Consider the following 26951-nt stretch of genomic DNA (forward strand, 5'->3'; position numbering starts at 1 on the left):
AACAAAATTATCCTAATTAGAGCCATTAAGATCATTTTGAAAAACAAATTAGTTGTATATATTATGCTGCAAAAAAAGAGATTATGATTCCCAGATAATCTGGATATATATCACTTTTAAAACTGAAATCCTCACTTATTGGATGGGTGAGTGGGTGGGTATACATATTTAAAGGGAATGTGTGCTGAAAAGCATTATTAGTTGTGGTGTAACAGAAACTTTCATGATCTGGAAACATGTTTGCTTTATTAAGAAGTAAACTTATAGATAGTATAACACCTGGGAATATTACTGGAACCCTAACAAGCTCCCTGTCATCCATGAGGTGTATGTGACATTAATTTGACAGATTAATATTCAACAGATTATGTTCAAATAAGGATACACAGAGTTTTGCAATTTTATTTTTCAGGACACATACAACCATAGAGTTGCTGTTTCAAATAATATAGAAAATGCTAAACAAATAATTACATGTTTTTCTAGACTATATAACAATTTTTCTACATGTAGAGTTTAGGGTTTTCACAGACTTGTAAGCATTGCCAATTGACCTCATGGCTAAATTTTTTAATTGTTCTATATGAATCATTGAGTGTGAAACTTCATTTGAAGACACCCAGGCAACTTACTATTCATTTCCCTCTCCCCCTACCCCCTTTATGTAAGATATGCAAAAGCAAGAATGTAACTTTGGAAGACTATATGCAAAGCCTGCTCTGTTTCATAAGAAGCTTGACAAAAATTCTGCAACACAGGCTCTATATTCTGTGGTACATCAGTCTCAGCAAAATAGAGATTCTACAGTACCTTCAAATAATTATACACTAGTTAAGAACTTTCCTTGTCTTAAATATAAAACTGAACAGTGCAATTAGTCTTGCATCCCCCACTATTTAATGTGATACTTCGCTGATTTTTTTATATTACATTTCTGCTAAATCTTTAATTTTCAACATGCTGCATAACTTTATATTGAAAATACACAAAACTATGTTTTTGAGGGAAATGTACTGAGTTGGATATTTGGAACTTATGACTTTCAAAGAGATGGAGGCATTTGTTATCTGAGATATGTTAGCAGGACTTTAAAAATACCAGCACAATTCTATTCAGATTCCAAGTAGATAAAAAGCATTATTATCCAACCTAGCTCTTTCCGTGTCTGCTTACTCATGTAGATAACACCTTTATTCCTTTGCACTTGTCTAGAATGCTTTCTTCACAACCTTATGAACTAAAATGATTCCTGTCTCTGTAGGAAGAGGGTTCTTGTCATCAACACTCTTAGAAATTGCTCTACTTTTTGCACATGTGCTGAGGCAGAAGTTCAGAAGAACTAAAACATCCAACTGATCTTCCCAGAGCTGATAATCCTTTAGAGCAGATCCCTTATCAGATGTACTTTATGTCTGATATAAAATATTCTATCAGTAATTCGACAGAACTAATAATCTGCTACATCCTGCAGGACCATATTTTGAGACTGTAAAATTGACCTGTTCTCAAATAATTGACCAAAGAGGAGAAACTGAAAACTGATCATAGAGGCTGAATTCTGGCTTTTATGATTCTGATACAGATTCCTGATTGGGACTTTTAGTCGCTTCATAATGCAAATATTTCCAGATTTTAGATACACCATCATGTATCTATCAGTATCTACAGGCATTTGATATTTCATAATAAACACTCTTTCAAGCTATGGTTCACAGGCCTAATCAGTGACTCACTATCGTTTCTGAGAAAAAACAATCACTTACAAGTAGTAATGAGGTCCATGATGACAGGTTTTCTTAAATGTTTAAGTCATTGCTCATATTAGTTCAGTTAAAATTTAATACAGGTTTTCAGGATTGTTTTGTTAATGTGTGACAAAGTTCCATTTTCAAAATGATGAACATATTAAAAATTGGGTAATCGCTGGAGTTCAGAGTACGTTTGCTACCAGAATTGAATATTGTGCCTGCTTCTTGAAAATCAGCATTTTTTAATCCCAAGAAGGTATGAAAAAAATAAAGCCATTCCATTTTGAATAGATTTCAAAAAGCATACAGTATACTGGAAACAATATACTTGTATAAAAAAAATGTCTCTTAGCAGTGTGGTCAGTAGTATATCAAAGTTGTGTTTCTTCCCTGGTGTCTTGTCCCACTGTATTGCAGAAACTATTTTTTCGGCTAGGCGCGGTATTTGGAACATAGGCCAGTGGATCAGGTCGGATCAAGTAACTAAAAAAAGAAATCACATCTTTTATGAGAAAGGCTGGACATAAAAAAAGATAAAATACAGAAGACACCTTAGAGATAAAATGGGTCAGAGAGGAATCAGTTTTGTAGACTGCACTCCCTTTTGCCTTATTTAAGAATAAGAAGGCTAATTCCCTCTTTCTGGGCACATCTACACAAGATATTTACTGCAGAGTAGAGTAATTAGCTCTGCAGTAAACTTCTCATGTCAACCCTATTAGACCGCAGGAAGCTAATTAACTTCGCAGCAGGGTAGTACTTGTAAATGCATGTAAATATAAGTACTACCCTGACTCTGCAGCTCTGCATGCATACAGTATTTTACTCCACAACACTGCACGGGCAAATGCTGAGTCAGCTGGCTGGGGCACAAGGGTACTGACTGCCTGCTAGCCCCACAGTGGAGCACCCTCATTGTTCAGCCAGCCCCTCCACAGCACATTAAGTCAGGTCAGAGCAGCCCTGGGCTGGCAGGCTGACCCCCTGGGACTCCTGCCAACCTGGGATTGTTCTGATCTGGTTCAATGTATTATGATCCCACGTGTACAGATAAACACAATGCCTTGGAGCAACAAACTCTGGTGCATATTGCTTCATACTAATAGCACATACAGACACACCCTCTAAGGATAAACAATGTATTCTTTTTTATATTTTCCAATCAAATTATTACACAGATCAAAATGTATCCCACAGGAAAACTTTAGAGCCTTGTTAAACTGAAAGAAGAAATCACTACTTTTCTTTCCTAGCATAGAAGTGTTTTTGATTTTTTGTTCCTTCCATTATTAGAATTTTAGTCTATAATCATTGCTTTACATCCAAATAACTCTGCCAATGACTACAGAGATCTAACAGAATACTGTAAACATTTGAATGTCATATGATTTAATAAATGGTAAAACTTCAGAATACATTGTTACTATTAAATTAAAAATTTTGAAAATGCTTTTTTAAGGAGAAAAAAATACCCCTAGCTTACTAACAAAGGACTAGTTTTTAGGCCACTTTATGCCCAGAAAGCTATGTAATAACAGTGAGCACTTACAATGATTTTTGTAAGAATTTATTGGACAAATTAGGAGTGATTTGTTAATATTTTATAAACTCCTAAAAGTATAAATATGTTAAAGGAAAATGTTCTGCATCACTGTTCAGTTTCAGTTTAGTATTTTTCTCTCTTTCATGGAAAGATCTTTTTTAAAGATTTGGAGATTTTTTCCCCTATTAATATATATATATTATCCTGAAAATATATTAACCTATGCAAACTGAGTAAGCCCTTTTATTTTCTTGAGTAATTGATTTTGGTGGGATGGGGTCCTCCAACTCTCCTTGGGTCCCAGAATGTTTAACTGGATCAACATCTAACAAATTCTTTGGTAGTTCCCTTGTATCTACCACTCCTTACTTGTGACACATTGCTCTGTGTGTGTGTGTGTGTGTGTGTGTGTGTGTGTGTGTGTGTTTGTCCAAAGGCATGTGAGAAGGAGCAAGATGCAAGCTTTTGTAGATCCTAGATGCATCTACAGGAAATGTTTACTGCAGAACTGTCTAATTAGCTCCACAATAAAGTCTCAGAACCTACATGTGCAGTCCTATTAGGTCACAGTAAACTAATAAATGCTGAGACAGGTTAGTACTTTTAAGTACAAGAACTATCCTGTGGTGGTGTTATTTACTGCACAGTTATACATGTGTGGACACTGACAGGGCTGGCTGGGGCACACGGGTGCTTTAATGCAGGGGCTTCCTGCTAGCTAGCCCAATACTGAAACAGCCCCATTCACAGTACATTGTGTTGAGTAAGAGCACCCCTAGGCTGGCAAGCTGGCCCCTGGGGCCCCTGCCAGCTGGAGTGCTCCAGCGAGGCTCAACATGCTGTGGTCTTAAGTGCACGTGTAAATATGGTGGCCAGGAACAATAAACTCTGGTGCAAGATGCGATAGAATTTATTGCACTCTGCTAATAGCACATGTAGATGCACCCCCTATGGACAAATGGTTGCCTGTGACTACAGAGGACTGAATGTGATAACCAAGGAGGCCCCTGGTAGTCCTATGTTCCTATGAGGATTTCCTGAAATAAACATATAGTTATAGCCCTTCCAAGTTTTATTTCAGCTCACCCAGGAAGTGTCACAAACCATAGCAGCACAGGTTCCTGAGGCTCATGGGAAGCCCTTACACGCAGCCAGACCTCGAGCCAAGAGCTCAGGGCTTCCAAGGTCACTCAGGGCTTTGTGGCGGCCCTACCATGCAGACTGCCTGATGACCATGTGGGTATTCATTAGGATTAAACCCCAACTAAGACAGGGATGAGTTCCCCAGCATTTTATCAAGGTGGAAAAGCTCCTGAATTTTTCAGAGTATCACTGGGCATTTATACACACGGTCTGGTGGGGAAGGCATATTAATTAGTTATAGATTTCTCTAAGGTCAAATGATTTTTAGTTAAAATGCCCCTACTGCCATTTTTCAGCACAGGGACACTGGTACATGTGATGCTGGAGCATAGTAATTACCATGCTTCAGGAGATTCAATTGAGTATGCTCTGACACACTATCATTACAGTGTGTCAGAGTAGCTTTGCTGCCTGTGTATACATAACTATGACCAATGTGTCTGCTTTTAATCTAGCTGAAATTGGGTTAATCCTCATCAGAAAGTACAGAGGCAAGCAACAATGAAATACCTCTGGACTTTTTGAACCTTGAACAGTTTGCCCTGGGTAAAGATCCTTTTCTATTTGTGTTGTTTTATTGAAATCATTTATGTAACTGTATTACCACTCCACCCAAAGAATCTGGCACAATGATCTTTTTCATCTCTCTCTCTCTCTCACAAACTCCTTGCCTGAAGAAGTTAAAACACAAGTGGGCTATGTGAGAACAATCTTTGCTTAAATTTGGCAGGGAAACCAATTGTTTTTGTAAATAAACCCATCCCAACTCAAGATAAAAAGTCAAAATAAAATATTTTGGAACTGAAATCCTGGAATATTTTGTTTAAATTAAATGTGTAAAATGGTGTTTCTGATAGATAATTCTCAGCAGCTACTATCTCAAATTGCCATACTACTTTTCAGTTTCATATAGTTGCAGCTCTGAAGACCTTAGAAAACCTGAGCATTTATAGACATGTTCTGAGAGTGGTAAGGGGGGCACTTTAGAGTGGCTACCAGACACACTCTAATTATAGCTCCCAGAGTGTCATGTGTATCAGCATCTCTCTGATGAAAAATGGTGGTAGGGGTGCTTGTTAACTAAAGCTCAAACAAGTTTTAGTTAAAGCACCCCCACCACCATTTTTCAGTGCTTCAGCAGTAATTTACCATGTTTCATCAGTCTCGATTTATCCTGTCATAAGTTCACCAAAGTCAAGATATTTTTGTGAAACATTTCAGTTTTCACAAACTAGCATTTTATCACTGTGACAATTTGGGAAATTCTTATGAATTCTATTGATGCTGGAGACTGTGCATCTGTTACAGACTGCACATTCCATTTTGAGAGCTGACCTTATCTTCTCCATTTTTTTGCACTCTGCAAAATTTCAAGATGTAATAACACAGGGCTAACAAGGGAGAGTCATGACATCTTGATTATCTTCTATTCACAGTTAAGTGCCATGAGCAAAGGGGGTCTTCTTATTTTGATGAAACAAGAAAGTCTACAGTACATTAATGCAACCTGTAATAATTACTCTATAAAAGTACCATTAATATCACAGGTGCTAACATGTTGCACTTCTTGGTAACCATGCAAAAACGATCTCAAGCAATGTGTATGTGTTATGACTACGTAACTTGTATCTTAATTATCTTAGACATGGATTTATGCTTAGAGCCTGATCCTAAACACAGGGAATTCAGTGGAAGGCATTCCACTAAGTTTTAAATCAGACCCTTAAATCCACGAGGAAAATTGAGCTTTGATACAACTGATGGGTAACCTTGGAAGGCTGATCTTGCAACTGGAGATCTAACTCATAAGCAAGAAACCTAATGAGAATATTAAATAATAGGAAGGCATCTAAGAGCTCAATGTCCTTAGTTGAATTGTTACTACAATTTAGAGGGGAAAGGGTTGTTAATTTAAATAACAGGGCGCATTAAAATGTGTTGGCCCAAATGAATTAGGCTTTTTTTTTCATTTTAATTTTCTTACAAGTGCATCAGTATTATTTCTCCTGGGATAAAAACAAGAAAAGCAATACTTTTCAAAGGATACAAGAAAGGTGAAAATGAGAAACTTTGTGTATCTTATGCCTTATGCCATCAACTTACACAACATCATTCAGCTCTAGTCTTGTATCTGGGGAAGGATTGATCAGGATGTAAGAAAGAGTGTTCTGATGATCATTCATTTCATCTGAAGGATAAAAAATATACATACAGGGCTTATTATATTATGCTCAAACAAATTTAAGAACAAAAGCTTTTGATAAACCAAGCTTAACATATTGTATCTGGGGCAGATAGCTTCCAAAAGAGTAACTTGTTAGATTTGTTTCCCAGCTACCCCATTTATTTTTGCTCAGCTGGAGAATTTGCATCCAATTTCCTTTCATTGGAAATACTTAACAGAGACTAATTTTTCCTTCAGAAAGGTAATCAAAATAAAATAATAGTAAATGAAAAAATGCAGCACAAAATCTATTAAAGATAGTGAATTTTGCTACCACAGGAATCACCATGTTGTCTGTATTTCCATTTTTGTAACAACTTTGCTAAGAAAAATAGCATGACAAAAATATTGTTAGCACTCAAATACCAAACAGGGAATATCATAATCAAACCTGGAGCTATAATTCCCTTAATGCTAGTGAATGTAATTCTCTATAATTTAACTTCACAATGCTTTTATCTATCACCTAGTGGAAAGCTGAATGGGAAAAAAAATCTTTTGAGGGAATTTCAATGATTGGCATTATGTTCCTTTTGCCAGCGTGGTACCTGATATTACATGTGCTTTTCTGGATTCCAAAGTGGCTCAGTGGGAAGGCGATACTGGGGTTAATGCTTAGACTTTTTTTTCTAAAAGTGCCATCAGCTTCTTACCTTCCGTGTAAAATAGAGGACTCTGAATTAAAAGGCATCAATGGAAAGAAGCCTACACAGAATGAAATACATGGCACAAGATGAAAAGCTGCACAGGGCAAAGTACTCAATGCCCTTTTCACCTCAGTCTTCACAGGCAAAGTCAGCTCCCAGACAACTGCACCTGGCAGCAGAGTTTGGGGAGGAGGTGAGCAACTAACAGTGGTGAAAGAAAAGGTTAGGGACTATTTTAAAAAGCTGCATGTGTACAAGTCCATGCACCTGAGGGTTCTAATGGAGTTGCCTGATGTGACTGCAGAGCCTCTGGATATCTTTGAAAACTTGTGGTTATGGGGGGAGGTCCCAGATGATTGGAAAGGGCAAATATAGTGCCCATCTTTAAGGGAAAAGGGAGGATCCAGGGAACTTAAGATCAATCAGCCTCACCTCAGTACAGGGAAAAATTATGAAGCAGGTCTGCAGGGAGTCCATTTCTAAGCACTTGGCAGAAAAGAAGGTCATTAGGAACAGTCAGCATGGATTCATGAAGGGCAAGTCATGCCTGACCAACCTGATTGCCTTCTTTGATGAGATGACTGGTTCTGTGGATGTGAGGAGAGCAGTGGACACCTTGACTTCATCAAAGGTTTTGATACAGCCTCTCACAATAATCTTGCAAGCAAGCTAAGGAAGTATGGCTTGGATGACTGGGCTGCAAGGTGGATAGAAAACTGGCTGGATCATCAAGCTCAGAGGGTGGTAGTCAATGGATCAATGTCAAGGTGGCAGCTGGTATCAAGTGGAGTGCCCTATGGATCAGTCCTGGGGCTGGTTTTGTTTAATATCTTCATAAACAACCTGGAAGATGGGATGGAGTACACCCTCAGTAAGTCTGCAGATGACACCAAGCTGCAAGGAGTTTTAGATATGCTGGATGGTTTGGCCAAGGTTCAGAGAGAACTTGACAAATTGGAGGACCAAAAGAAATCTCATAAGGTTCAGTAAGGACAAGTCCAAAGTCCTGCACTTAGGAAGGAACAATTCTATGCACTGCTACAGGCTGTGGACCAACTAGCTAAGCAACAGCTCTGCAGAAAAGCCCCTGTTGGCTGCAGTGGACAATAAGCTAAATATGAGCCAGCATTGTGCCCTTGTTATAAAGCAGGGTAACAGCAAACTGGAATGCATTAGTAGGAGGACTGCCAGCAGATCAAGGAATGTGATTATTCCTCTATTCAGTACCAGCAAGGCCACATCTGGAACACTGTGTCCAGTTTTGGACCCCCCACTACAGAAAAGATGTAGACAAAATAGAGTCCAATGGTGGGAAATGAAAATGGTTAGAGGGCTGGGGAACATGACTTACAAGGAAAGGCTGAGGGAGCTAGACTTGTTTAGTTTGGAGAAGCAAAAACTGATGTGGGTTTTAATAACTGGCTTTAATCAACTGAAGAGTGGTTACAAAGGAGATTGTGCTAGACTGGTCTTGGTGGTGGCAGATAAAACAATGAGCAATGGTCTCAAATTCCAGCAAGGGAAGTTTATGTTAGATATTAGGAAAAACTCTTTTTACAAGAAGAGTACTAAAACTGAGGAACAGGCTCCCCAGAGAAATTGAGCACTTGCAATACTTGGAGGATTTTGCAATCCAGCTAGACAAGGCCTTAACTGGTTTGATATAGTAGGGGATGATCCTGCTTTGAGGAGGCATTTGGACTAGATGACCTCCTGACGCCCCTTCCAATCCTAATTTTCCATGAATCTATACCTTTAGACTATAAGTCTATAGGTATATAATTCTATACTTATAGAGTCTACACCTGCAGCCCTATATAATCACTGATGAGCACAATTATTCAAAGTTCCAAGTGGCCTTCAATACTCACTGTATCTTCAATGCAGGACATACCTTCCTATGGTTTCATGGCACCACTCAGGCCAATTAAGTGCCCTCACTGCTATGGGGCCCTAACTGAACTTCCCTTGAAGAGAGGTTTCATTTTCATTTTCTGATTCTGTCCATTTCAATGTCCTCTTTTTGTTGACATGAAAACTATTGAAGGATGAACCCTATTTCTCTGGAGAAGGCCTTTTAGAATCTTCACTGAGTAGGATCTAGGGGTATTTGCTATATTTTGAAGAGCTCCAAACATAGGCAGATATATAATTTACTAAAAGGGATGTGACTCTCAGACAATGGAGGAATGGGGGATGAGGTGTGGCTGGAGCCCCTGAGCTATAAGGGGACACGAGGGTGCTGGGCAATGAGCAGGTTCAGGAACTGATGCTGCTAGAGTCCCAAAGTTATTCCTGCCCCACTTCCAGAGCTGTTTCTGTCTTGCTACAGCTGTAGGCTGCTGACTAGGGAGGGTCCCCCCACCTATGCCTGCTCCCCACCCTACTCTTCAGTGTCCTCTCAGAGCTCTGCCCCTTTGGAGTTCTGGCTGCAGGGAGCAACTGTGTGGGCTGCTCAGCATGGCTAGGGACAGTGGTGGTGATAGCAGCAGAGAAATGTGACCACACCAGTGCATTCCCATAGATCTGACCCTGGTCCAGACATTGGGAACTTTAGGGCCAAACTCTGTCCCTTGGCAGTACTTATGGTAGTGGTTTAGTTCTATAGCCAAAAAGCCCAAGGCAGAATTGATCTAAGTTATGTGATTTTCTGTAAAAGGCCTAGGACGGATCACTACTGGCCCTGCTCTCCCCAAGACAAAGCAAAAGGTGTTTGTTGTGGGAGACTCCATCCTGCAGGGCACTGAGGGGGCAATCTGCCACCCCGACCCCTTAGCCCGGGAAGTCTGCTGCTTCCCGGGGGCCCGCATCCGAGACATTGAGGAGAGGATCCCGCAGCTCCTCCGGCCTGCAGACCACTACCCCATGCTCCTGATTCATGTGGGCACCAATGACACGGCTCGGAGCACCCCCAGCCAGGTCATGAGGCACTACAGGGAGTTGGGAGCGGGGCTTAGGGGTCTGGGAGCTCAGGTGGTGTTTTCGTCGATCCTCCCAGTCTCGGGCTATGGGCTGAGGAGGGAGAGGAGGATCCATGCGGTGAACCAAAGACTGCGGCGCTGGTGTTATCGGGAAGGCTTTGGCTTCCATGACCACAGCCCGCTCTTTGGAGAGAGAGGCAGCGAGCTGCTGCGAAGAGATGGCCTCCATCTCTCTCCCCTGGGGAGGAGGCTCTTCTCAGCCAGGCTGGCTGACCTGCTCCACCGGGCTTTAAACTAAGCCCGCTGGGGGATGGGGGGACTACTGCCCCTGCTGGCCCGCTGAACGGCCCTTGCAAAGCCAGTGGACCAAGGCACTTAAAGGGGCACTTAAGGGAGCCCACCCCTGCCCCAGCCCTGGTACAATCTGTGGGCAAGGCAAGAGCCCCCAAGGGCACACTTGCCTGCCTGTACACTAATGCCAGGAGCCTGGGCAACAAGCAGGACGAGCTTGTCCTCCTGCTCAGTGCAAAGAAATATGATGTCACTGGGATAACGGAGACCTGGTGGGACTCCACCCATGACGGGACCATGGGGATAGAGGGCTATACCCTGTACAGGAGGGATCATGTTGAAAAAAGGGGCGGGGGTGTAGCTCTCTATGTGAAGGAAAGCTACATGTCCCTGCAAGCTGATGTTGGCGACCGGCATGGACAGCTAGAGACCCTCTGGGTAAAAATTCGTGGCGAATTCGGCACAGGGGACACAACGGTGGGAGTCTACTACAGACCTCCCACTCAAAGTCCCGAGCTTGACCAGGAGTTCGCCCAGGAAATGACTGAGGCCGCTTGCTCCAGGACCTTGGTTGTCATGGGTGACTTGAATTACCCGGACATCTCGTGGGAAGATCACTCAGCTAAATCTGAGCGGGCGCAAAGCTTTCTCTCCTGCGTGGATGACCTCTACCTGACTCAAGAAGTCTATGGGCCAACGAGAGGCAAAGCGCTGCTTGACCTGGTACTGGCTACGGGGGACGACCTAATTGGCAACCTAGTGATTGATGGGAAGTTGGGTGACAGCGACCACGAGCTGATCACCTTCACCATTCGCCGTAAAGCTGGCAAGTCAGTCAGCAACACAGAAGTCCTTGACTTCAGAAAAGCTGACTTTGACAAGCTCAAGAGGCTAGTCAGTCAGGCCCTCAGGGACCATGACCCCAGGGAGTTGGGAGTTCAAGAAGAGTGGTTGCTTCTCAAGGAAGCGATCCTCAGTGCATAAGTTAAATCTATTCCAACACGGAGGAAAGGCAGCAAGAAGGCACAGCAGCCCCCCTGGCTCTCCAGGGACCTAGCGGACCTCCTATGGCTAAAAAGGAAAGCCTACAAAGGATGGAGGATGGGATTCACCTCCAAGGAGGATTACTCCGCGCTGGTCCGGTCCTGCAGGGACCAAACCAGGAAAGCCAAGGCTGCAACTGAACTCCAACTAGCTTCAGGCATCAAGGACAACAAAAAGTCCTTTTTCAGATATGTGGGGAGCCGGAGGAAAAGCAAGGGCAATGTTGGACCCCTGCTAAACCAGATGGGGCAACTGACAACTGACGCCCAGGAAAAAGCCAACCTATTAAATAGGTACTTTGCGTCAGTCTTTCATCAGTCACACGGGATGCCCATGCCTGCTATGGGACAGGGAAATCTGGGTGAGGGGGATCCCCTAACCTCCATCAATGCTGACCTCGTGAAGGAACACCTTGAGAAGCTGGATACCTTCAAGTCAGCTGGCCCTGACAACCTGCACCCCAGGGTACTCAAGGAGCTGGCAAGCATCATAGCCCAGCCCCTGGCACGGATCTTTGAAAACTCCTGGGGCTCTGGTGTAGTGCCCAAAGACTGGAAGAAGGCCAATGTGGTGCCGATCTTCAAGAAAGGGAGGAGAGTGGATCCGGCTAACTACAGGCCCATTAGCCTGACTTCTATCCTGGGGAAGATCTTAGAGAAGTTTATTAAGGAGGCCATCCTTGAGGGACTGGCCCAGGCTAACATTCTAAGGGACAGCCAGCATGGGTTTGTTGTGGGTAGGTCTTGTTTGACCAATCTCATTTCCTTCTATGACCAGGTGACCTATCACCTGGACAAGGGAGAAGAGATTGATGTCATATATCTTGACTTCAGAAAAGCTTTTGATCTGGTATCCCATGATCACGTCTTGGCCAAACTGGCCGGTTGTGGCTTTGGCTCCACCACGATCCGCTGGCTGGGAAATTGGCTTCATGGTCGGACCCAGAGGGTTGTGATTGATGGCAGTCACTCATCATGGTGCCCTGTGACCAGTGGGGTCCTTCAAGGCTCTGTCCTGGGACCCATACTGTTCAACATCTTCATTAACGATGTGGACATTGGAGTCAGGAGTGGACTGGCCAAGTTCGCCGATGACACCAAACTTTGGGGCAAAGCATCCACACCAGAAGATAGGTGGGTGATCCAGGCTGACCTGGACAAGCTCAGCAAATGGGCAGACGAGAACCTCATGGTGTTTAACACCGAAAAATGCAAGGTTCTCCACCTTGGGAGGAAAAACCTGCAGCACCCTTATAGGCTCGGCAGTGCTACGTTGGTTAGCACTACAGAAGAAAAAGACTTGGGGGTCATCATTGACCACAAGATGAACATGAGCCTCCAATGCGATGCTGCGGCTAGTAAAGCGACCAAAATGCTGGCGTGCATCCATAGATGCTTCTCGAGCAAATCCCGGGACGTCATTCTCCCCTTGTACTCGGCCTTAGTGAGGCCGCAGCTGGAGTACTGCGTCCAGTTTTGGGCTCCACAATTCAAAAAGGATGTGGAGAAGCTTGAGAGAGTCCAGAGGAGAGCCATGCGCATGATCAGAGATCAGGAAAACAGATCTTGCAATGACAGGCTGAGAGCCATGGGACTCTTTAGCCTGGAAAAGCACAGGCTCAGGGGTGATCTGATGGCCACCTACAAGTTTATCAGGGGTGACCACCAGGATCTGGGGGAACATCTGTTCACCAGCGCGCCCCATGTGATGACGAGGTCGAACGGTCACAAACTCCTGCAAGACCGTTTCAGGCTGAACATAAGGAAGAATTTCTTTACTGTCTGAGCCCCCAAGGTCTGGAACAGTCTGCCAGCGGAGGTGGTTCAAGCACCTACATTGAACACCTTCAAGAGTAAATTGGATGCTTATCTTGCTGGGATCCTATGACCCCAGCTGACTTCCTGCCCTTTGGGCAGGGGGCTGGACTCGATCTCCCGAGGTCCCTTCCAGCCCTAATGTCTATGAAATCTATGAAATCTATGATACATAGGCACCTGTCTCTGGTCTCTGAGATATGGTGTGCAGGAGCCAGAGTTGGGCTCCTTGGGGCTGAGCCCAAGCCCAGGGTCATAGGGTTTCCTGGCTGGATGTGCAGAAGCCAGGATTGAGTTCCATTGGGCTGTGCCTGTGTGTAAAGCCCTAGTAAAGCAGGAGGATGACTTCCTCGGTCTTGCATAAATGCAAGCCAGGTTTTGTCTGCTTTGCTGGCTGCAGCATCACATTGGTGGCTCATGTTCATCTTGTGGTTATACATGATCCCCAAATCTCTTTCAGTTATGGTGCTAGTGAGTATAGCACTGCCAAACGTGTAAGTATAATGTGTTGTTCTTTTTCTCTTAAGGCAGAGCACCTTGCATTTCTCCATGTTGAATGTCATCAAGTTTTGGTCTGCCTACCTTGTGAGCCTGCTGACGTCTGTCTGAATCACCACCCTATCCTCTAGCTTGACCACACTTCCCCATAATTTGGTGTCATAAGTGAACTTAGCCACTCCACTTCTAACACCAGAGTCCAGATCATTTATAAATACATTAAAGAGTACAGGTCCAAGTACAGAACCCTGGGGCATGCCACTGGTCACCATGCATCATGTTGATTTAGTTTTGTCCAATATCCTTCCAGGGATTGAGGTCAAACTAATTGGCCTATAGTTTCCCAGATCTTTCTTCCTTCCTTTCTTGAAGATAGCAACCCAAGGCATATCCAAGACTCTGGAATGACCCCCTCCCCCCAAGTCTTAAAGCCATTGGAAATCTTACTGCCTTCCACTCCAAGAGCAAAGTGCAATTATTTTACCTTTCTTTCTGTAGAAAAACATAGCAGTATATGCATGTTATAAAAGCAGATTTAAAAAATTCTAAACCTCTCCACTGACTGCCACCTGCCAGCAAGGACAGGGGATTGGTGGGGGTAGCTCAGGGTTACTCTGTTCTGATCTCAACAAACAGTACTTTTAAAGATGGAAAGTTTGCTGTCTTGATCTGCAGCCCCTATGGGGGCTGCAGGACAAACCTCTTTATATTGGTAGGTTGTAGGAAACAGTCTAGCTCAAAAAGCACAGAGCTTAGCACAGGGGTGGGAAAAATATGGCCTGTGGGCCAGATTCTATCTAAAAAGTTTAGAAAATTAATATATTTCATATATGAAATATTTATCTGCCCTGGTTGCCCATCAAAGTTGACAGGAGCCAGGGCAGTAGGATGCGGGGGGAGCTGGCAGCAGGACCCAGTAGCCACAGTAAGGCCAGGCCAGCCCAGCCCCAGCCAGAAGCCTGTGCCTACCAGAGGCTTCTGAGCTGGGAGCCTGGGGCTGTTCCTGCCTCCCTCCACTGGAGAGGACAATTCAAATAAGAAGTGGGAGGGGAGGCACGGCAGGACTGCAGGCAATTACGCCAGTTCTCAGGGCTGGTCCGGGCTGGCTTCTGCAGTCCTGGCTCTGCATCCAGGAACCATGTGGTGCCAGAGCAGTGGGCAGGGCTGAGGAGGAACAGCAGCAGGCAGGAAAGTGGGAAAATAGCAGTGGCAGGCTGTGGGGCTCATGGACAGAAGCATGGGGCCAATGCTGGTGTCCCTGAGCCAGGGCCCAGAGCAGGGTGGCAGCAGCGCAGGGTCCAGACTGGCAGGGGCTCTAAGGAGCTGGGCTGGGCTGTGCCAGCAGGGAGAGGTGGGGAGCCAGTGGCCCTTGATAGCTTGCCAAAACTCAGTAAGTGTCCCTCCACCCAAAATAATTGCCCACCCCTGGCTTAGCATGAAGCTAATATTATGCTTTAGAAATAAAAATCATAATTTAATTTTTTTTCCATGAAAAGGCAAACAAGAATTTCTCCCTTGTCACTTCACTCAGCTAGGATTAATCCAAACATTTTGAGACCAAAGTTTCAAAATTAGTCAGAACATGGAAGCTCAAACTCTCAGATTAGCCATGGCCCTAGGCTCCCTATTGGCTCTATCATATGGGCATGGAGCATGGAAACCCTGAGAGCCAGAGTTGAGGTAGGAATTCTGGCACTTGGAATACTCAGGGATGCCAGACCCTGCTCTACAATTAGTCACATTGCCCAATTCTGTATAGGCAACTGTCAACCCTCTGGATCATAGTGTACACATAAGAGGTCTAACCAAATGCCAAATGGCTGTGTCTACATGTACACTCAACTTCAGAATAGACTAATCAGCTGTGGAATAAAGTATCACTGTCTACATGTGGAATACTATTAGGCTACAGTAAACTAAAAAGTCACCGTAAGGTAGTACTGTTGAGGACAGTATTATTCTACAGTAGGGAAATTAATTGCAATTAAACACATGTGTAGACACTGACCACAGCTGTACATTAAAACTGGTCAGCCCAGACTGAAAGGGCCTAAACTCCTGCTGCCTCCTAGCCACACAGCTCCACACTTTCAGCTCTAGCCAACCCCTTCTCCTCCTGACATTGCCACCCAGAGCCCAGGGGAAAGCAGGACAGAAGTGGCCCTGGAATGAACTGCTTCACCCCTGCTCAAATTGGTCTGTCCTCAGTGCAAGCATAGATGGTGCACCCAGGAGTAATCCACTCCAGCTCAAACTGCTCTGGAGTTTATTGATTCAAATTAATTGCACAAAGAGATGCACCCAATGAATCCATTTGTGGATGACAAGCCCAATTTGAGATTGACAAGGCTTGTCACAAGTTTCACAGATCCATACATTGTCTGATTTGGAGTCCAAATTTACAGCACACTGCTTTGTTCTTTCTCGCTTTGCTTTCATATTGTGGATTAAAGCTGCTTTATGTTGAGCTGTACCCAGTGCCAAATATTCCCTCCAGATCAGATAGGATTTTGCACATTTCTCCCAGCTTTCTGCACTGATGTTGAATGGCTCCATATCATTTTTGTATGCATTGTGGTACCACCATAGAGAGTCACTCAACTTTCTAGAGCTGCCTTAAATCTCATTATACAAAATAATCTTGGGAAATACAGTCTTCTCCCATTCTCCTGACATAGCCAATCCATCACAACCTCCTCTTCTTGATAGTGGTTTCTAAGTGTGTCAGTCATGCCTCAGCACCACTGTGTTTGATATTCTGTCTTCCCACTTCATTTTCAGGGTCTTATGCAGACATATCATCTGGAAGCTGTTCAGTCTCCTGATATGCCTAGCATATATACTCCACACACCTGAACCTTAAAGCAGAGATGACAATGCACAAGTCTCATAGATTTGTGTCTTTACCTTAGATGATACTTTGCTGTTATTCCATGCACATTTCAGTAACATAGTTACAGATTTCTAATTGGTCAATGTGACAGTGCCAAACAATATTGGATGTCACTTGCACTGTGCATGACAAAGAATCTGTTTGTGCACTCACAGCCACAGGCTGCCATTATTAAGTCCATGGTAGTCACCTGCCTCAATTAGAACCAGGACTCTCAAGGTTTCCAAACGCTCTAATCCAGAATAAGCACTATGCAAGAGTGGGCTCCCCAATCCTAGACAATCCATATGGATCAAGATTTGTAGATTAATTACTTTTTGTAATATACCTGCCATCTTTAAAAGCAAATACCTAATTTGAGTATACTATATAAAATGTCAGGACAGGGAAAAGACACCCCCCTCCCCGAAAGCAACAGCAGATCTGTGTTTGCAGCATTCTTATGCTGTGCATCTGTAGGCTTCTTAAGGCTTTAAATTCTGTGTGTTGAGCTTAACTTGCCTGACATGCAAGTTATTTATGCCCCAAACACATTCTCCCTAGCCTGTCTTTAACTGGAAGGGAAAGTGAGCATACCAGCCAATGATAAGGGATGGAAAAGTCTCAACAACTGAAGTAGGCATCTCATTAAGAAGAAAAGTTGCTTTGTTTACATCTTTAAAAATGGCAGTCATTCTATATTGTAATGAACAGGATATAACACGATTCCCAGCTGTCTTGTAATATTGTCTGTGTTCAGGCAGGAAATTGAAAGGAAAGATTGTGACAGAAGTTTTGAACAGGGCAGACTGTGCTTTTCATTTCATAAACCAGTATGCAGTGAATTTTCCTATGCCAAAGTGTCACTTTTTTCCCAATTTCATTCCATACAAAAAACAGTCACACAAATATGTCTGTTTCTCTCCCCCTCTGCCTTGGTTCTTTTTCTTTTCTGTTTTCCTCCCTCATGTGAGCAAATTCTCTACATACTGTACTAATCTTAAGCCACAGTTTGGAGAAGAAAATGATTGAAATTGTGAAGGAAGTATGATCTCTAGTTCTGGTTGTTCTCCTTCCTCTTTTTTCATTAATATATGCTTGCTGTATTGCAACAACACCCTACCAATTTTTCTGTAAGTATTTCTTCATATTTGTCCTATAGATGAATGCAAGACAAAATCCTAGATGCAAACATTTACAAATTTAAAATGTAATTTTTTTTCTAAAAGCAGACTATGTTAAATAATGGTATCTCTCACTCAGTAGAGTTTTTTCCTGGGTATTTTCCCTTGGGCATATTGGATATATTGGATTTTCTTTTTGTTAGCCTGGTAGGGAAAGGGGGAGCATAATGCATCTAGTGTGAGAATAAGATGGATTCCATTCTGGCTTTGATCTTGTCTGCAGTTTTCTTAATTACGTTTCATTACACATAATTTTTTGTTGGCAATGGACGATCTAGGCAGAATCCATATTACAAAAGCACTATGAATGTTAAATACATCCTTACCCTAACTCAGACCTTAAGCTGAGTTGGTAGGTTTGTTTTACAAGAAAAATTGACCACAATTATATGTCTTTGAATAAAAATAAAAATGGAAATGTAGCCCACCTTCCATCAGATGGGGGCTGGAGGAACAAAAACCTTTCTGTGGTAACAACCCAGTACAAAAAGCACCTTAAGTAAAGGCCAACCCCAAATTTTATGACTAATACTATGTCCTACATGCCACTATTAAACTTCAATTTCATTTTACCTTCTTCATGTACAAACATTATGAAGTGGAATGAACACCCAGAGAAACTTAGGAACAACAGAAGTCTCATTGCTTTTTTGTCCAAGTGAAAGGCACACTTCTTTGCCTATTCTGACATAAGCTCATATAAATGTGTACACTTTGAACAAAACCATGACAGAAATAAACTACTCTACTGTGTATACAATTCTCTTTCTGGTGAAAGGTTGAGAGAGAGAATGAACTATATAAGACAGGTGTATGTTATACCACTTAGTGCATAGTTGGAAGGCACTTGTACAATGGTGATAATGGTCATATAAGACACTAGATAGAACAGAATTAAGTATAAAGGACTCAGGGTGGATTTTTCTTTATGCGAGATTAAATTAACTTGGAGAGTAGAAGTTTCAACATCACTTACAAAATCTTTATTGCTAACTTTATCTTTATTTTGAGAACTGATGAGAAGGGATTTGTTGTTGGCCATGTATCCCGAGTTTAATTTCATGTTTGGCTCCTTCAGTAAACCTTAATACTAAAAGAGTGGCTTTTCCCATGACTTTGGCTTGTGCTATCTCTATTCAAGCATGGCTTTCTACTTCTTAAGGCTTCCAAAATGTAATAAGATGGGTTCTATCCAGCTGGCACTCCCTGAGTCCATCTGGACAGAGAAGACTGGTTTATTTATCTAAAAAATGAAATCTGGGTAAATTTAGCCAGCGCACCATTATGAAAATCATGTCCCAACTCATTACAACCTGAGAAAACTATAGCATGAGCACTGACTGTCAATCTTCTGCTATTCTCACAATACTGGGTTTATTCTTAATCAAAGCAAAAGCAGAAAAAGACACACAACAGCCTTACAGCTTTGATACAGAGTTGGCTCTGGTATGATACCAATAGCCACCTGTTGCTGGAAGTCATTGCCAATGACTGAGAGAAGCTATAGAGATTACACGCAGTGACTTGTTATTCATGGTCTGGCATTTTAAGCTCATGAATGGCTTGATTACTTAGATCTAAATATCTGGAAAGCTGCCCAAAGTCTGATAGGGTGTTACAGCATTCATTTTCAGGTGGTATTGATGATGACTTGGAGGAAAAAAAAAAAAAAAAAAAGTGGGGGAAAATGAAGAAAAACAGTCTGAAACAAAATTTACCACAACTCTGTCTACAATGAATGGTTAAATTTGTAGATATGCAATGTGATCATATTTATGATATGCTTTTGTTTTTATTTTTTTCTGATTTCATGCCATTTACGTGTAGATATGCCAACTAGACAATCTCTTGAATAATTCGTCTGAAACCAAAAAGAGACCCAGATTAGAACTAAAGTTTACTGAAAAAGGGTCATCTTCTTCACATCAGCAGTGTCTTTCTCATCACATTTCCAATGAAAAATTTCATATATGTTACAATAGCAAACTTTGAAAATGTTAGCAGCCAGCTCTCAATTTACCTTAGCTCTGCACTCTCAAATTGTATGAAATATAATTATGATGATATGAGATGTTTCTACTATTTGTAATAATAATAATAATAATTAGTCATACCATATCCTGCAGTAGAAAGCCCCAGGTGCTTCATTCTGTTTTTGACAAGTTCTGCAAGTTCCTGTCTTTCAGACCGCCTGTAAAGGTTCATTCGCTGCTGGCTGATTTTCTCTGCTGTTTTGCCAGAGTGCTTTGGTACTTTTCTGCTCAGCCTCCTGGCCCACTGCATGCTTTTTCGTCTTAACAAGGGATGATCTGACTGATCGCTGGATGTGGAGTTACGATGATTGCTGCGGTAGTTAATTTGCTCTTTGGTGTCCTTGGTGTCTTCCCATTCTTCAACACTGATAGAGATTTGAGACTTCAAAGGGAAACAATAACATGAGAAATTAAGGGCTTCAGAAAATAGACATTTTAGTTGCAGTTAGGGTATCTTGTGACCTTCCCTTGGCTTCAGTTCAACAAAACAGGTAAGTCACCCAGCAGTCAAAACAGTTGAATATGTTAAATTGAATCTGCTGAAGCTGCACATGCCTTGCTGAATGAGGGCCATTTTCTTTTGGTGCCCCGGCATTATGTATAATCTTTGTTTGTAGCAGATATAAATGAGGTTATCTTTTTCCTAACAGGTAGAGCAGATAAGCTCTATTAATGCTTTATGCTGCTTTATTTATTTGCCACTTTCTAACAGGACTTCAATACAATTTTATACCTTTTGCAAAATCCGGATGTAAAACTATTTAAATTGTAGCTTGATGAATCAAATGGAATGTCTCTTCCCTGCTGCAGACTGACTTCCCTTATCTATTGTCTTTTTATATGCCCTTAATTGTTCAAGGTATGATGTAATGTCATAGTAATACATTGCTGAAATAGAGTAGATTCTTGCAGAAGACTTGACTTTCTGATGGGACAGTTTAGCAAACATTTTTTAAACATCCACAGAAAAAATTATAATGCCAACAGGACAGCTATATTTGTCTTTAATTCTCAACTTTCCAGCCTTAAAGGTCATGTGTACCAAGTGGAGAGATATGTAGTTTACCTAGTTGTATGTTCCCTTTCACTGGAAGGATTCTTAATTGCTTCCTTATTGCATATTTAAGATATTTAAGCATAACAGAAAGAGGTTTACAAGGGCCAAAGAACTGAACCTGCATTTTGTAGGCAATACTTCCCAAAAGCTATCAGATGTCCAACTGCTGATGTAATACCAGCCACAGTACATTTCTTAACAAACACATGATCTTTTCCAAATTCTGTTCAAGTGAATGACTGATGTGTAAAATGGTATCACATGCAAAAGTAAAACCAGGAATTCAGGCAAAAAAATATTTTAAGAGACAAATGCCTGTTTCAATTTCTGTATTAAACTAATGTCAATATTCCAGTGTTATGTGATGCTTTATTTCCTCTAATTATTACATTTAGCCTTAAGATATTCATAAAACCTTGTTAACCTTTGGAAACCAGCTGTCTTTCCACCTCCTGAACTCCAGGAAATAATTTATATAGCTTTTTAATTCATTCCTATTTACCTGCTCACAGAAAATATGTCTATTATGGAAAAACAATTCTTACTTTACTCCTTCTTCTAATTGTTTTGATCCTTTTACTACTAGAAAAATGCAGAATTGTTTGAATATTGAGTAAACACTTTTATCTTTTACTTTATTGTTATAAGGATGAAGTTTTGATTTTTTTTTTGCATTCTTTTAAGGTTTTTTATATGACAGCAATATAAAACCTTTCACTAATGAACTATAGTAATTGTAAATTACTATAAATAAATTTAAAAAAAAAATTTTTTAATATATTTAATACTGCAAGTGTTAAAATAATCTTCCTTGTGGTTCATGTGAATCTCCTGCATATAAAACATGTCTACAGTGTGCTAAATAACTAGTGAATTAAGCTTTTGTTTATATGATTTGTAGATTTAAGAATTCCCTTCTCCCCCTTGCTTCCAGTACTGCAAAGTGAAGGTTTTCAAAATGTTGACCATATTTTGCCACCCTTATTCATATTGGGTAGTATAAAAAGTAGTCCGAGAGGTTTACTTATGGTATAAGGTATTCTTCAGTACGAATAAAGCTGGTAACTAAATATGGTTATCAACCTCTTCCTTTCACTTTTTACACAGGATATTTTGTAGCCTAGGTAGTCAATTCGGTACGCACCATTGTTTTTCAAACTGAATTTAGTGTTGTAGGTGCTGATCCTGAGCTTCACACACAGCCTGTTAAATACTTGAAGGATATTGATAATAGTTACTGGGTTTTTTGAACAAACCTTTATAAGGGTTTTGTTCAAGGTGCCATGGATGTTCTTTATAGCATACTGTATAAGCAGGAGTTCCTGAAAGCAAGTGAAAAGCTTATTTGCAGAAAATGTCCATTATTCTATTTTCTTGTTCCCCAGATTTTACTTATTGCCAGTGCTGAATTATGACATGCTGAGGCCCTAGGCTACGTCCAGCTGAAGAGGCCCCATGTGATGAAAAATAATACATGAAATCCACGAAAATGGATTTTCATGAAATGTTAAGATGAATTATTGGTATTTCCATAAAAATGTATTAATTCAATATAAATAACTGTCGAGAAAAAAATATATATTTTTGCTGTTTTAGAATGGAAATGTCCAGGGTATTTTTCTTATCTATAAGGCCCTCATACTATGGGGCTCTAATTTCTAGCTTAGGTAGTTTAAGCCTAAATCTGGCACTGCCTATGGTAGTAGTTCTTTCTTGTTCACGTCTTTGACTCATTGAACTCAAAGGGACTTATAAAATGGCATACGAGCTAGAGATACGTTGGTACCCCACTTTCTCCATTAGCTGTTTGATTAACTTGTGTCTAGGGGTATAGAATCATTTGGGCACACATGTAAGTCCTATGTATGATCTGAAACTTTAATTACAGAAAAAACAGAGCTCGGACAAAGAAGAAGGCCTCCTCACTAGCAGCTAGAACATATGTAGACCCTTCAAACAGAAAGGGTTTTAACCTGTTCTTCCTGCTTCACATTAACCAAGTTCTCTGATGATCAGGCTATGGGCTAGACATCAGTCAAGACCCTTTCTAGCCCTCCTCTTGAAGCTTATCCATTGGACAGTCATGAGGCTTATCTAAGGGGTCAAGGTGAAACAAATAAGCCAGAAGACAGATTGATCAAATTTAACCAAGGTGTCTGTTTTTGCAGATGTGAGTTTACATATACTTGGTAAAAGATTGTTAGGGCCTGGCAGGAATCAGAAAAAGGACAGAATAGGATTGAAAGATGATTGGCTCTACAGTACATGCTCACACTCACACCCTTCAGTCCACCTCAAAACCAGGGACATATCACGCTGCTGTCATGCACTGTGGCTCCAGATCAAGTTCTCTTCAGATCAAGTTTATATAAAAAAAAACCAAAAGGATGTTTTAAGAGGAGTTGAAGAAAGACCAAGGAGAGACCCTGATTAAAGAGGGGAGAGACAAAAAGAGAGCATCTACTTATGTCTCAGTGAGGGAGATATGTCCAAAAGACTGGGTTTGGTGGTAAGGAATTATTTCTCTTTTGTGCTTCCTCTGGTCATTTTGTTTTCCGTGGATGGCTAAAACCACTCAACCAATAGGAGGCACTGGCCTAACTGCCTGAAAATAATGAAAGCCACTGCCCCACAGTGCTTCAAAATTATGTATATTGGATCCTGGCCTAAAGTTACTTGTCCAAGTTAACAAAGGAAATCTGTAGAAGGCGGCAGGATAAAGCACAAGTGTGAGTACTTCCATTCCCGTTGTAACCATAAAACCATTATATAATTTTCACAAGATTGAATCTTGACTGCTAAAGTTTATGGGTTTTGTGTGCATAGTTTGTTAAATTGCAGCCTCTGCCTGTCAGCACAGTAGATCATATGGTGTCATTTCTAGTAATCTATCACTCTCATAGAGGTTATGAAGTCTATTTGTCTTATTTTGCCTTCCTGAATGAAGAAACATGACAGAACCTCTGGAAAAATAATGGGAGGCACATTCATGCTCGATCTGTCTTCTCTAGGCATGGGGAAAAGTTATATGTTATATTAGAAGACATGCTAAACAATTGCATTCAAAGGAATTTTGGGATCTTTTGGAGGTCTTTTTTATCATATATGGAAAAGCTCTATCAGGCAAACTGGATTTGACTTAGAGTCCCTAGTTGTATATTTGCATCTGGAATTGTTTGGCACCAGTGGCAGTGCCTAGATATTCCTCTGTAATAGCAGGTAAATGCACTTTTACAACTGTGGCGCTTCATTGACTGGTAGCAAGAGTAGAAGTCCAATTTCAGTCAAACAGCTAGTCACTCCCCTACCTCTAGATTTCTAGTGCAACTGTTGATGTTCCCAGGACCTTGTATTTTAGGAGTATACCTGGCACCTGCACTTTGTGTAAGTGAAGGGAGGCTCCCTGTTTTCTCGTTCTCCCTATATGGTTAGTTGTAGACATATTAGACATATTCAGTATGATCTAATTTACTAGTTATTAAATCACCTTCTTTAACCTAAGGTTAGAGTTATATCACAGCAGCTTCACACCCATGGAAGGCACAGTGCCCAAAGCAGTGCTGACTGCCATGATGTCAATAGCAGTGGCTGCTTTTGCACCACCCCACAAAGACAGCACTTGGGACTACTGCCCCAGTTGCCTCCCTGCAGTTTATATTACTGTCTAAAGTTATAGCTCAAGGTGACTGAAGCCAGTGTATCTATATTGCAATGATACTGAATTCTACCCTCATGGCCAAAAAGTTTGCCCCTTGTTTGCCCCACAATGTTTGCCTGAGTTCCTGGGAATACTCACACACTTCATTCACAAGTGAATTAGCATCTGATTCACTTGTGTCAACATTGCAACTGAAAGCCTGCAAAGAACTTTTTTGGGGGGCTACTCAGTCTAATAAAAGATATCACATCTACCAAAAAACTTTTCCTGACCATGTCCTTAGACCAACACAGCTACAACCAAAAACCCAGAAATATTCCATAACAAACTCAGCTCTATCAGTTACCACTTCAAACATGTTCAGCTAAGATTTTCAAAGAAGTAAAAGAGAATTAGGTGCTTAGGTTCATTGCAATTAAATAGTAATTATCCACATATTTAATAGCAATTAGCACTTGAGAATTTTGAAAATATATAAGGCATTTGTATAAGGAAGGATGTTACAATTTTCATTTCGTTATAGGCAAGTCCTTGGCTTTTTCAGTATCCTGTATACATTATTGAAAGGAAGGGGGAGATGAAACAAAGAATACCTCAGCTGTCCTAAACGAATCTGATATGCCACCCATAAATATTCCAATTCTGATGTACTTGTGTCCACTTTCCATTACTAAGGGTTTTCTATCATTGGGGTTAACATTAGGGAAAGATAGACAAGCAACACATACTTACTTGTGAAGCCATTTCTCGTGACTGACAAAGAAGGGAAAAAAGAAAACAAAAGACAGTTTAAACAGTAATGGGAAAGCAGAAACAAACATGGACCATCTAACAGCAATAACAGATAATCATTAACAGAGAAAATAAATATAATCTAGTATCTGTTTTAGTAGATAAGCATAGAAAAATCAAACAGCCCAAGGCTGAATTGATTCAATCTTTGTGGGTTAGTCTAAACTGCATAGATAGAACCAATAAGCAAGTGAACAGACATTCACTTTCGATTCTAAAAATGCAGGCACATGCCTGCAGTAGCCCAGGCCAGAAGCTGAGGGGTGCTAGAGTATACCACTCAGCTGAAGTGGACAGCCTGGGCCAAGGCTAGCCTGCCCACCCTGTGAAGGGGAGTTTGCGAGGGAGGTGCAAAGCATCTTGGGATGCTGGGGGACTGCAAGTCAACTTAAATCTGGAAGGGATCTGGGACAGAAGTTCAATAAACCAATTTAATCTAAGTCACTTAAGTCTGATACTATGTCCATCTGAGTTTACCTTAAACCAATTTCAGCCATTTTGAAGGTGGTTTATGTGCACCAAACTTCTGTTATGTTACCTATTTGAATGGATTTCCAGTCACTTATACTGATTTGTGTGTAATTTCTGTTCTTATCCATTGTGAAAGGACTAAATCCAAATCACTGGAATTTTATCTCATGAATTGATAATTATACTTTCCAGCATTAAATAATAGTCCTCTTTAAAAACTAGACTAGTTAGTATAACAGGGCACAGAGATGGGCATGCCAGGTACCAGGCACCTAGTGCCAGGAGCAGAGGCTGGAAGGTGAGGATCACCCAATGACATTGCCATCACTACCCAACACACTGCACAGATGCTTCCTGCAGTTGAAGCCCCCAGGCCAGGGGAAGGAACATGGTCAAAGGGGAATGTTAAGAGACCCACCCACTGCTGATGACCTAGCACCCAGTGCAGGTACTTCCTTCCATGCCCAGCTAGAGCAAGTCAGGAGCAGCCCTGGGGCTTCCCATGTCCCAAGTCAGCTGAGGACAGGAGCAACAATGAGAAGGTACTGGTTTCTCACCTGCACCTCATTTGGTCCCCTTGATTGTCCCACTCCAGGCAGAGACACCTGCCATACCACTTACACCGCAGGGGACCCAAGCAGCCTGGGCCATGGAGAAATGGAGAGGGCATCTCATAATTTTCACTGTGAAGGGAAGGAGTAGGACCACACCAATGCACACCCCTATATCTGCCTCTACCTCTAGGATGGGGTGGGCAAAATCGTGGATCTGGCTGGTGGCCAGACTCTGTTTCCCAGCAGCACCTGCCCACATTGCTGCAGCCGGTTTGTACGAAGACCAGCTCAAGCAGCTCTGACACGGTGCATGGGTGGGTGGGGAGCTGCTCTAGGGCTGGGGCTGGGATTTTGTGGTAGTGACAGCATGGTCTGGAGTTTGGACAGAGCTACAATCCACTGCCTATACATCCCTGCCTGATCCCTGCCCTGGGCATGCCAGCAACAGATTGTGTCT

General features: G+C 41.7%; 1 protein-coding gene across 5 annotated transcripts in view; it reads right to left on the reverse strand.

The window, feature by feature from the left end:
- Positions 1-335: 335 nt before the first annotated feature.
- The window catches only part of KCNT2 (potassium sodium-activated channel subfamily T member 2), a 353399-nt gene continuing 326783 nt past the window's right edge, over positions 336-26951 (reverse strand). Inside the window, exons 28-31 of one of the 5 annotated variants that reach the window (XM_090048564.1) lie at positions 25410-25430; positions 20044-20344; positions 6538-6622; positions 336-2231 (exon numbers count right to left, since the gene is read on the reverse strand). In XM_090048564.1, coding sequence (XP_089904690.1) covers positions 2120-2231; positions 6538-6622; positions 20044-20344; positions 25410-25430 — 519 coding nt within the window. In that variant the 3' untranslated portion in view covers positions 336-2119. The remainder of the gene's footprint in view (positions 2232-6537; positions 6623-20043; positions 20345-25409; positions 25431-26951) is intronic. The other 4 variants (XM_090048566.1, XM_090048569.1, XM_090048565.1 and 1 more) reach the window with 4 other exon arrangements.

Source organism: Crocodylus siamensis, chromosome 5 (genome assembly GCF_052110815.1).
Source record: "Crocodylus siamensis isolate JL-2025a chromosome 5, ASM5211081v1, whole genome shotgun sequence".
Lineage (NCBI taxonomy): Eukaryota > Metazoa > Chordata > Crocodylia > Crocodylidae > Crocodylus > Crocodylus siamensis.